Source organism: Antechinus flavipes, chromosome 3 (genome assembly GCF_016432865.1).
Source record: "Antechinus flavipes isolate AdamAnt ecotype Samford, QLD, Australia chromosome 3, AdamAnt_v2, whole genome shotgun sequence".
Taxonomy (NCBI): Eukaryota; Metazoa; Chordata; class Mammalia; order Dasyuromorphia; family Dasyuridae; genus Antechinus; species Antechinus flavipes.
Window position 1 is genome coordinate 625,398,465 of NC_067400.1, and position 12,474 is coordinate 625,410,938.

Sequence of the window (12,474 nt, forward strand, 5' to 3'; positions counted from 1 at the left end):
CAATGTAAAATTATAGTCAATACTTATTTAAAATGTGTTATCCTTGAGAGCTAAATCCACTTGACCCTTTCATTGGTGAAACTTGCTATTTAAGATGAAATTTCTTAAGATTATAACTTAATATAATATAAATTTAATATAGAATATTGTTTGGAGTTTTGAATTCAGTTATGATTGTCTGATAGATCATCAAATCACTAATCCACTATCCAAGAGATCTTCATTCCTTGCGATTATGGTAAATGGATATCACTCATTATCCATCTTTTGGACATTTATTCTTTATACATGTCCTTATAGACACTTTTTCTTCTTTTATAGTGGCTACTCTCCAGACAGGAGAGTCTGAAACTCATGTTTTGAACACATGCTTTCTGTTTTTGTTTATAAGTGTACCTCATTCTTTAAAAACACATAATGGTACATCATCTAAATTTAAACAGTTTTGCCTGCATTATAATATTGAGCATAAGCTTCATCTGCCATATAATCCACAGGGGCAGGCAATTGTTAAATGAAAAAACTGTGACATTAAAACGTTCCTGCAAAAACAAAAAGAAAGAGGATATGGAGATAAGCCATGTATGAGGCTGACCAAAGTTATATATATTCTTAATTTTTTGACACTTAATCATCAAGGCCCCTCTGCAAGTGGAAAGTTTCTTTGATAAATACAAAACAGTCTGTTCTTGTTGGGACTTTTTAGGAAGTGTCATGTGGAAGGATTCCAAAACTGTGCAATGGAATGGGCCACATAGGTTGCAAATTGAAGGAGAAGGAACTTATTTGAGTCCCAGGGAGGAACCTCTGTGTGGTACAAGGGCCCGAGCAAAAAAAAAAAAAAAAATACAAGACATGGACCTATATCAGGAAAAGAGGACCCAAAAGAAGCGACCATGGGGTTATAGCCACCATCCAACAAAGATCCTGATTCTCTTGCTGACAGCTCTGACAGTGGAAGGAACAGCTGTCAGAGAAGCAGAAAATGAAAAAATGAGGACACTAAGTTATGGACATTCATTTCTAATCCACCTTGGATTAGAATTATGGATTAGAATCAACTAGTGGGACCAGTCACAATATAAATCTTCCCCAACGGGAAGATTAGCAGGAGAAATATTTTATAGTCCATCACACAATAAGTCATAGGTCTATACCAACCAAAAGGTGTGAAATTTCAATTAAACAGGATTTATTCTTCAGCCCCTCATTTGTTTTACCAAATGTATTATGAGCAGTTGTGTGAGAGAAATCATACCATTACTGCTAATGGATTCACTCTGCACCTTCAGTTTATAACATCCTTTTTACAGATATTTTTTGGTCATAATGAGTCATTGATTACAATTAGACAGTAGAGTACTTTAAACTCTTATTTTAAAGGTAGAAAATCATCCACATTGGGTCCATTGTAGTACTCTCTATCTTAGCATTGCTCCTTTGAATTTGGAAACCTGGAGTCAACAAAACAAGGATTGGGAACATTGGGGTGAATAGAGCCTGTTTTTCTTTCCCCCAGAGGAACACCACAAACTGAGCTATGGAAAGCTATTGCAGCCTTAGGAATGACATATCACAGAGCCAGTGCAGGGATGTTATTCATACACATTCCAATGAAAGCACTATTACTGAATGTCTTGATAAAGATTATGATATGCAATACAGCTCAAGTATTGACAAAACAGGTGACATATATAATGTTACCACAAAAGGCTGTGTCATTCTATGGTGCTTTAGTGGAATGGTTTTTACAGCAGATATCACTGTCCTGATTATTGAGAGACCTAAATATGCCCTGTATCCTGTTACAGTTTCAGGAAGTTGGTTTCAATCCCCTGCAGATAAAGTCCTCCAAGATATATATAAAAGACTACAAAAAAGCATAGAAAAAGATGTATTACTTACATTATATTGGGTATTGTTTCTCATATCTTTTATAGCTTCTTAATAATAGAAGCTTAACTTCTATAGAATCAGTGCATGATGTAAGAAATTCTGTATAAATAGCAGAGTTTTCACACGATTTGGAAAGAAATGTTTCTAAGACTTTAAAGGCTTAATAACTTGTAAATCTTGACTTTGAATGCAAATTAGATGCTTTGCAATCTGCAGTAATTGCTACTGGGGATGAATTAGACTTATTAGAAATAAAATCTCAATTACAGTGTAACTATTGCTTTACATATATATGTGTGACACCTATAATCTTTAATTATACAAAACAACTGGATTAAGATAAGGAGTAAGTTACTTGGTATGTAGTCTAACTCAACATTGGACAAAGAGTTGGATTGGTTAAAAAATATTAAATTGCTTATTGAAAATAGCAAAATTACAATTGATGAAAATAATTTAACTGAAGATATATTGGAAGTTTTGAAACAGATAAATCCTTTTAATAAGATGGAAAGTATGATTTTACATTTGGGTTTGTTTTTCTTACTCCTGATGCTAAAATGTATAGATGGATGCTGCCTGTTTAAAATTGGCTCTAAAAGTTTCTCATTGTTAGCCAGGGATCTTTGATACTTTGAATTAAAAGAAAAGGGGGAGATGTAGAGGGCCAGCAACAAAAGATCTCCTTTAAAAAGGTAAGTAAAGGTTAAGCTGCACTCTCTGTGCAGCTGTGGTTTGGGTTGCAACAGGCTCACCATTCCTTCATGACCAAGCTGGAGAATGGGACAAGCTGACCTGATGGGTACCAAGTGCTGCTGGCACAAGGATGCAATCAATTTGGGAGTCTTCTCTGTGGACATGTAGGCATCAGAAAGACATGTCTCATATAAACATAATGGCCTTGGCAAGGAATGCCTATATAAGGCACCATATATCACAAATTAGACAATTTTATAATTGTGTTGCCATTAACAGACTGGCCCTGTTAGTTTTTGCTTAATGTTAATGTCTAGATAGAATGTAACCATGGAATATAAACATGGAATTAACTTAGAGACATCTGGTGCTATTGCTACTTTAGCTTAAAGAGAATATAAATCCTGGCTCTCAGATCAATAAGTGGACTTCATGGATGAAGCTCTCACCTGACCCGTGTCATACTTTCTCCTCAATAAGGCCTATGGTGCATGAATATAACTGAATATTATTGAGCTGAAATAAATGAAGAAATAAACAGATTCAAATAAACCTGGGAAATTTTACATAAATTGAAGCTAAATGAAATAATCAGAACCAGAAGATTATAGTTTAGTACCAATATGATAAAAAACCAACAATGTGAACTGGCCTAACCAATCTAGAAAGCAACTTAGAATTGTGCCTCCAAAAGCTATTAAACTTCACATGTTTTAAACTCCATAATACCATTATTAAGTATATACCTCAGGAAAGGGAACTATATGTGCCAAAATGTTTGTGCAGCCCTGCTTGTAGTGGCTAGAAACTGGAAAATGAATGGATGCCCATTAATTGGAGAATGGCTGGGTAAATTGTGGTATATGAATGTTATGGAATATTATTGTTCTGTAAGAAATGACCAGCAGGATGAATACAGAGATGTTTGGAGAGACTCACATGAACTGATGTTGAGTGAAATGAGCAGAACCAGGAGATCATTATATACCTCAACAACGATACTGTTTGAGGATGTATTCTGACAGAAGTGGATTTCTTCGACAAAGAGAAGATCTAACTCAGTTTCAATTGATCAATGATGGACAGAAGCAGTTACACCCAAAGAAAGAACACTGGGAAATGAATGTAAACTGTTTGCATTTTTGTTTTTCTTTCTGGGCTATTTTTACCTTCTGAATCCACATACATTGTATCTAGGATATACTGTGACATATTCAACATGTATAGGACTGCTTGCCATCTGGGGAGGGAGTAGAGGAAGGGAGGGATAAAGTCGGAACAGAAGTGAGTGCAAGGGACAATGTTGTAAAGAAATTTTTTTCAAATAAAAAATAACAAAAAGAAAAAGAAAAAGAAAAATCTTTGAGAACCCAGGGGAAAAAAAGTATAATACTTCAGAATTGAAAAAAGAGGAAAGGACTTATATATAGAAAAGTATTTATAGTGTCTCTTTTTATGGTGGTAAAGAATTGGAAACTGAGGGAATGCCTATCAATCCAAGAATAGCTAAGCAAAGATGTAGTATGTGAAGATAGTACTTCTGTATTGTAAGAAATGATGAAAAGGATGATTTCAGAAAAACTTGGGAAAACTTCTAGTATTGAGGCAAAATGAAATGAGGAGAATTAGGAGAATAATTTAACAGTAACAACAACAAAATAATCAATTTTGTTCAGACAGCACTAACCCCTCTGGTGTGAGGGCTTCCCAGCCTTTTCAGGGATGCTCATCCACCTTTTCTGTCCACCTGTCATTCAGCTCTCACCTGTGGCTCCAAGAAGCATACCAATGCATAGTAGCCACATTCTGGCAAACCTTCTCAGCAGACAGGTTAAATCAGGTTAAGAATAACTGATAAGCCTCAAATCTATTGGTGAGTTGGGGGATGTCTACCGGAGCACATAAAGATTTTCCCTGATGGAATGGGAAGATGAGAACAATTTGTTTCTGCAACCATGATGATAATTGAAGCTAGTGCTTAGAGCTTGGTCAGGCTTCAAAGACACCAAAGTCATCCACTGCATCCTGGGCCACCATCAGGAGCCTTGACTTTTGTCTTGTCAGTGAACTTCAGTGACTCTGGAAGAGAGAGAACTGACAACTCTTCATGAATCTGCCTCACTTTAAGTCCAATTCCCATGCAATTCAAGACCACATTCATGTCTTAATGGAATGAATAATGATTTTACTAATCACCTTGATTTGTCTGAGCTCCCTTATTACCTAGGAAAGGCCGAAATAACCTGAGAATCAAAATCAATTTGACATAACAGTGATCCTTTGCAGAATCCACTGGCTGAACCTAGAGCACCTCTGCTGTAAAACCACAGGACTGGCTCAAACTGGTTCATACCAGCCTCAATGAACAGAGCTTGCACAAAAATCCTGGTCTGGGTATTTTGCATTCCTCTTATTATCCTGCTTCCCTTTATTATAAAAACATATAAATCATTACCTAAATTCTTCATCTTTGAAGGAGACAGACCAGGACAAATGCTATATTCCCCCATAAATGCTTCTGGGTTTTGCATTTGAACTATGCTACTGTTCCCTCTTAATCAATGTCACTGGTCCTCTCAAAAATGAAGGGTGAACAGCAACTGATCAGTGCAATGACAATTCCAAAGCAGCAATTCCAAAGGATTCCAAAGGACTGCTTGCCATCTAGGGGAGGGAGTGGAGGGAGGGAGGGGAAAAATCGGAACAGAAACGAGTGCAAGGGATAATGTTGTAAAAAAATTACCCTGGCATGGATTCTGTCAATATAAAGGTATTAGTAAATAAAATTAAAAAAAAAAAAAAAGACGGGAAGCAATAAACTGGGAAAACATTTTTACATTCAAAGGTTCTGATAAAGGCCTCATTTCCAAAATATATAGAGAATCAACTCAAATTTATAAGAAATAAAGCCATTCTCTCTTTTTTTTTAAATAACTTTTTATTGACAGAACCCATGCCAGGGTCATTTTTTACAGCATTATCCCTTGCACTCACTTCTGTTCCAATTTTTCCCCTCCCTCCCTCCACCCCCTCCCCAAGAGGGACTGGGACTGCAAGCAGTCCTTTACATGTTAAATAGGTTACAGTATATCCTAGATACAATATATGTGTGCAAAACCGAACAGTTCTCTTGTTGCACAGGGAGAATTGGATTCAGAAGGTATAAATAACCCGGGAAGAAAAACAAAAATGCAAGCAGCTTATATTCATTTCCCAGTGTTCTTTCTTTGGGTATAGCTGCTTCTGTCCTTCCTTGATCAAATGAAATTGAATTAGCTCTCTTTATTGAAGAGATCCACTTCCATCAGAATACATCCTCAAACAGTATCATTGTTGAGGTATATAATAATCTCCTGGTTCTGCTCATTTCACTTAGCATCAGTTTATGTAAGTCTCTCCAAACCTCTCTGTATTCATCCTGCTGGTCATTTCTTACAGAACAATAATATTCCATAACATTCATATACTGTGAGGAAATTGAAACTATTTCTAGTCATTTGAAAAGGTGCTCCAAATCATTATTGATCAGAGAAATGCAAATTAAAATAACTCTGAGATACCACTACACACCTGTCAAATTGGCTAAAATGGCAGGAAAAATAATGACAAATGTTTGAGGGGATGTGGGAAAACTGGGACACTGATACATTGTTGGTGGAATAGTGAACAGATCCAACCATTCTGGAGAGCAATTTGGAACTATGCTCAAAAAGTTATCAAACTGTGTATACCCATTGATTCAACAGTGTTACTACTGGACTTCTATCCCAAAGAAATCTTAGAGAAAGGAAAGGGACCCACATGTGCAAAAATGTTTGTGACAGCCCTCTTTGTAGTGGCTAGAAACTGAAAATTGAATGGATGCCCATCAATTGGAGAATGGCTGGGTAAATTGTGGTATATGAATGCTATGAAATACTATTGTTCTGTGAGAAATGACCCGCAGGATGATTTCAGAGAGGCCTGGTGAGACTTATATGAACTGATGCTGAGTGAAATGAGTAGAACCAGGAGATCATTATACACAGCAACAACAAGATTATACGATGATCAACTCCGATGGATGTGGGCCTCTTCAACAACGAGATGATTCAAACCAATTCCAATTGTTCAGTAACAAAGAGAATCAGCTATACCCAGAGAGAGAACTATGGGAAGTAAGTGTGGGCCATAACATAGTATTTCCACTCTTTCTGTCATTGTTTGCTTGCATTTTTGTTTTCCTTCTCAGGTTTTTTTTTCTTTCTTGATCAATTTTTCTTGTGCAGCATGATAACAGTCTAAATATGTATACATATATTGGATTTAACATATTCTTTAACTTATTTAACATGTATTGAACTACCTGCTATCTAGAGGAGGGGATGGGTTGAAGGAAGGGAAAAGTTGGAACAGAAGGTTTTGCCATGGGTCAAGATTGAAAAATTACCCATGCATATGTTTTGTAAATAAAAAATAAAATAAAATAAAAAGTTATTTTCTCAAGAAAAAAAAAAAAAGAAAAATTCTATCCACTTCCAGATGGAGAAATAATGGACTCAGATTGACGATTGAAGCATATTTTTTCTTCTTTTTTTTGGATATGAATAAATGAAATGACTAAAAATGTGGTAATTTGTTTTGCATGATTATACATATTTTAATGAGTTTTGCTTTTCTTGCCTTCTCAATGAATAGAAGGAATCTGGAACTGAAAGCAAAATAAAATAAAATTTTTAAAAATTGAAAAGATTACATTTTGATCCACCTATTGCCCATTCATGATTCCAAAGGACTGATAATTAGGAATGAGAAGTGATGATTTAATATGCAAGATGAGACATATTTTTGGAGCTGGACGATGGGGAATTTGCTTGCTATGTTATGCTTATTTATTACAAGGTTTTTTTTTTCTTTTGCTTTCCCATGAAAGGAGGAAGTAAGAGGGAGAGAGAGAGAGGGAGGGGGAGAGGGAGAGAGAGAGAGAGAGAGAGAGAGAGAGAGAGAGAGAGAGAGAGAGAGAAACAGAGAGAGAGAGAGAAATATTTGATATTTGAAAAATGAAATTTAAAGGAAAAAAACCTAAATTAAGGGTGTGCTGATAAAAGTTTCTCTTCATTCATTACATCTTTAGGGATTTTCTTGAATGAAGAATTCTCTAATGACTAATGAAGACTCCTAAGTCTGGTTTCGCCTTTACTGATTATATTTACAGGATTTCTTTGTAGAATGAATTTCTTAATGTTCAGTAAAATAGTTCCTCTTCCAGTTTTTAAACTAGAAAATAAAAGCTGTGTACATTTATTATACTACCAACTACACCCATCTTTTAAAAACTCATTGACTATGAAAGCAGGAACTAAACAAATGTAAAGATACTTCTAGAAAGGAAGTCTACAGAGGTGATGCTTCCATTGTATTCTACCCTGATCAGACCATATCTAAAGTTTTAAGTTCAGCTCCGGGTGCCACATTTAAGCAAGGAGGTTGATCAATTGGAGAGTGTCCAGAAAAGGCATCCAAGACCGTGAAGGGTTTCAAGATCATATCATGTGAAGATCTCCTAAAGGAACTGTGAATGATTAGTAAGAAGAAAAAGATTTAGTGAGAAGATCAAGACTCTTCAAGTATTCAAAGGCCTGGTATTCAGAAGAGGGAAAACTTCTTGGTCTCTGAGGGCAGAAGTAGGAATATTGCATGGAAATTGACAAGAGGGAAATTTAGACAAAAGAAAACTTTCTAACAATTAGAACTATTAAAAAATGGGAGTCATTGCCTCAGGAACTAATAGATTTATACTTACAAGTTATATACAAGCAAAGGCTGGATGACCAGTTAATAAAAACGTTTTTAAAAATCTATGCTGTACACAATGACTACCACAATTCCAAGATTCATGATAAAAGATGCTCTCCAAATCCAGATAGTGAACTGATGCACTAAGAGTGCAGATTGAAGTATTTTTTTCCTTTTTTTCTGGTTTTGGGATTTTTTTTTAAACATAGCTAATGTAAATTTTTTGTATAATATTCATATTTATAAAAGAGTTTGTTTTTCTTGCCTTCTCACTAGTTAGTAGATAGAGGAAGGGGATAACTTAGAAATTAAAAAAGTAAAAATAAAATTATTTCCAAAAATATGTTTATTGTGTGATAGTGTGATATATGAAAACTCATGTCTAAATATGACTTAGACAATTAATGACCAAGGTCCCTTTGAACTCTGAGATTCTGTGATCCAGATTGAAGTTACCTAAGTGATTTTCACTAGCTCAGATAAATTAGTTGATGCTATGATTCTATCCCAAGACAATACAATGAACATAACCTGGAACTATCCCATCTAGAGGTAATTAATTTACATCTCAAGAGATATTTAAGTAATGTCCAAATTGAGATTTACCCAGCCATAGGCAAGAAAGTTATTTTAACTCACTACTGTCTGTCTTTTTATTCCTTGGCTCTGAAAAGTCATTAAAATAAATGATATTTATATAAAATGCCTAAATGTTTAATAAATCAATTTTGAGATCTTGTGGTTTAGGTGCTACTTCAGATCCTAAACTCTTGCCACCCCATTGTCACCAAACGGAAATTAATATGTATATCAAGAGAAAGGAGATATAAAGACAAATATAGTTATTTTTCTCTCTTAAGAAAACAATCATACAGTTTAATACAAAATCTGAGATCTTGACTCTAGAATTTCACAATTTACAAGTCTTTATGTAGTTTCTTCTGTATTATTATATTTTTGATTCTGGGTTCAAGTCTCTGATGGAACATGAATTACCATCCACATTTTTTTCATGGTCAATTATACTTATAGTCTTGCTTCAATATTAATTCTTTCCTATTTACTAAGAAAGAATGAGTACACGTTGAAGACTTTCAAATTCATTACATTTATAGAAATTTCTGGCATGAATTCTCTGATATTCTTTGGATGTTCCTCTAAGCTAAGAACTTTCCCCAGATAATTAATTATATCTCACTAGGTTTTTCACCAGTATGAGTTTTTTTGTGTGTAGTGAAGTTTTGCCTCTGCCTGAAGGTCTTTCCACATTCATCACATTCGAAAGGTTTCTCTCCAGTATGAATTCTCTGATGTTGCTTAAAGTTTCCACTACGGTTGAAAGCTTTTCCACATTCACTACACTGAAAAGGTTTCTCTCCAGTATGAATTCTCTGATGCTTAGTCAGGTCTCTTCTCTGAATGAAAGCCTTCCCACATTCATTACATACATAAGATTTCTCTCCAGTATGAATTCTTTGATGTTGATTAAGGCGGTAATTGTTGCTGAAGGCTTTTCCACATTCATTGCATCGAAAGGGTTTCTCTCCAATATGAGTTCTCTGATGATCAATAAAGGATGCAATGTTGCTGAAGACTTCTCCACATTCACTGCATTGACGGGGTGTTTCTTGAGGATGAAGAATTCTCTGATGGTTAATAAAGAATTTCCTTTGGCTGAAATTCCTCCCACATTCATTACATCTAAAAGGTTTTTCTCGTGAATGAATTCCTTGATGTTCAGTAAGATACTTCTTCTGGCTGAAAGCTTTCCCACATTCATTACATTTATAGGATTTCTCTTGGGAATGAATTTCCTGGTGTTCAGTCAGATACTTTCTCTGACTAAAAGCTTTCCCACATTCGTGACACTGAAAAGGTTTCTCTCCTGTATGAATTTTCCTGTGTTTATTCAGATCTCCCCTCTGGCTGAAAGCTTTCTCACATTCATTACACTGAAATGGTTTCTCTCCAGTATGAATCCTCTGATGTTGTACAAGAGATGAGCTGTGCCTGAAGTCTTTGCCACATTCGTTACATTTATAGGGTTTCCCTTGAGCATGATTTCTCTGATGCTCACTAAGGTGGGAACGGTTTCTGAAAGCTTGTCCACATTTCTTACATATATAAGGCCGCTCTCGAGTATGAATGCTTTGGGGTCGAGTTAGTTGGTGATTGTCACAGAAGGCTTTACCACATTCGTTACATTCAAAGGGCTTCTCCCCAGTGTGGATTCTCTTATGTTTCTTAAGGTACTCTTGCTGGCTGAAGGCATTGCCACATTTATTACATACATAAGGCTTCTCTCGAGTATGAATGATTTGGTGTCGAGTCAGGTGGTAATTATTGATGAAAGCTTTTCTACATTCATCACATTCAAAGGGCTTCTCTCCAGTGTGGACTTGAACATGTTGCTTAAGATATCCTCTCTGGCTAAAAGCTTTTCCACATACATTACATTCAAAGGGCTTCTCACCAGTATGAATCCTTTGATGAAGAATAAGGGATGAATTGTTGCCAAAGGCTTTCTCACACTGATGACACTTAAAAGGTTTCAGTCCAGTATGAATTATCCTATGTGTATTAAGGTTCCCTTTCTGGCTAAAAGTTTTCCCACATTCATTACACTTATAGGGTTTCTCCCCAGTATGAATTCTTTGATGTACAGTTAAGCATGAGTTGTTGCTAAAGGTTTTCCCACATTCATTACATTTACAGGGTATCTCTCCCAAATGTATCCTATGATATTGAATGAGGTCTGAATGGTAACTGAAGGGCTTTCTGCACTTACTATACTTAGAAAGTGCTTTTTCCAAAGAATGTTTACTATATTTACTTAGTTCTGAAAAACGCTCAAAATTTTTTTCAACTGTATATTTATGGAAACTTTTTCTCATTAGAACTGTCTGCTGTGGAAGACCTGACACAAGATTGAACTTCCTTCCAAAGTCATGAACATTCAACTCATTAAAAGGTTTTCTATGAGTGACTGTTGATTGCCAATACTCTCTCTCCCAATATTGTCTCTCTATACTGCCTTTCTGTTTGGCTAACCCGATATCACAATTCCAAGTTTCTTCAAACTTTGTATACCAGAGAGCATCTTTTGTGAATCTCTTCTTGGATGACTCTCTCATAGAATTTCCTTCCTTTGAAATTGACTTCTTGGTTTCATATCTTGTCTTCTGAGTAAAAGAAGCTGAAAGAAGGAAAAAATGTTAAAATTCACTGATCTTCATATTCAGAAAAAAAGAAGTTATTTTATAAGTTCCATTTTCTTTTTTTTTTATAAGTTCCATTTTCAAAAGAGAAAATTGTTTGCTCAAGCGCCAACTTCTATATGAGGTCTTTCTGGGTGCTCTCAGCTAATGCCTTCCCCACTAATATTACCTTATGCCTTTTTTTAAATTAAATATCTTATTTTTTCCAATTACAGGCAAAAATGATTTTTAACATTCAGTTTTTAAAAATTTGAGTTCCAAATTCTCTTTCTCCTTTCCTTCCTTTTCCCTTCATTGAAGAGGCATATAATCTGATATGGCTTATATATGCAGTCATATAAAACATGTTTCCATGTCAGTCATATTGTGAAAGAAAACACATACTGAAACAAACATGAAAAAATAGAATGAAAAGTAGTATGCTTTGATCTGCAATCAGATTCCATCAGTTTGTTCTTTGGAGATGGCTAGCATTTTTCCACCCAAGACCTCTGGAATTGTCTTGGACCACTGTATTGCTGAGAATAGCTAAGTCATTCACAGTTGATCATCACATTGCTATTATTGTGTACAATGTTCACTTGGTTCTTCTCACTTCACTTTGCATCAGTTGATATAAGCTTTTCTAGGTTTTCTGAGAGCATCCTATTCATCATTTTCTATAGCATAGGAGAATTCCATCAAAATTATACACCACAACAATTTCCAATTTGTGTCACCACAAAAAGAACTATAAATGTGTGTGTGTGTGTGTGTGTGTGTGTGTGTGTGTGTGTGTGTGTGTGTTTCCTTTTCCTTTTTTGTAGCTCTTTGGGAAAAGACCTAGCATCAATACTACTGGATCAAAAAGTATGTCCACTTATACAGTTTTATGGGCATAGTTCCAAAT

The 12,474-nt window shown here is 35.3% G+C and overlaps 1 protein-coding gene across 1 annotated transcript; it reads right to left on the bottom strand.

Annotated features, from left to right (window-relative positions):
• Positions 1 to 9,220: 9,220 nt before the first annotated feature.
• Positions 9,221 to 11,822, bottom strand: LOC127556626 (zinc finger protein 883-like). Its single transcript, XM_051989888.1, has one exon. It carries the CDS (start codon positions 11,499 to 11,501, stop codon positions 9,555 to 9,557), a length of 1,947 nt encoding a protein of 648 aa, XP_051845848.1. The 5' UTR covers positions 11,502 to 11,822; the 3' UTR covers positions 9,221 to 9,554.
• Positions 11,823 to 12,474: the final 652 nt, after the last annotated feature.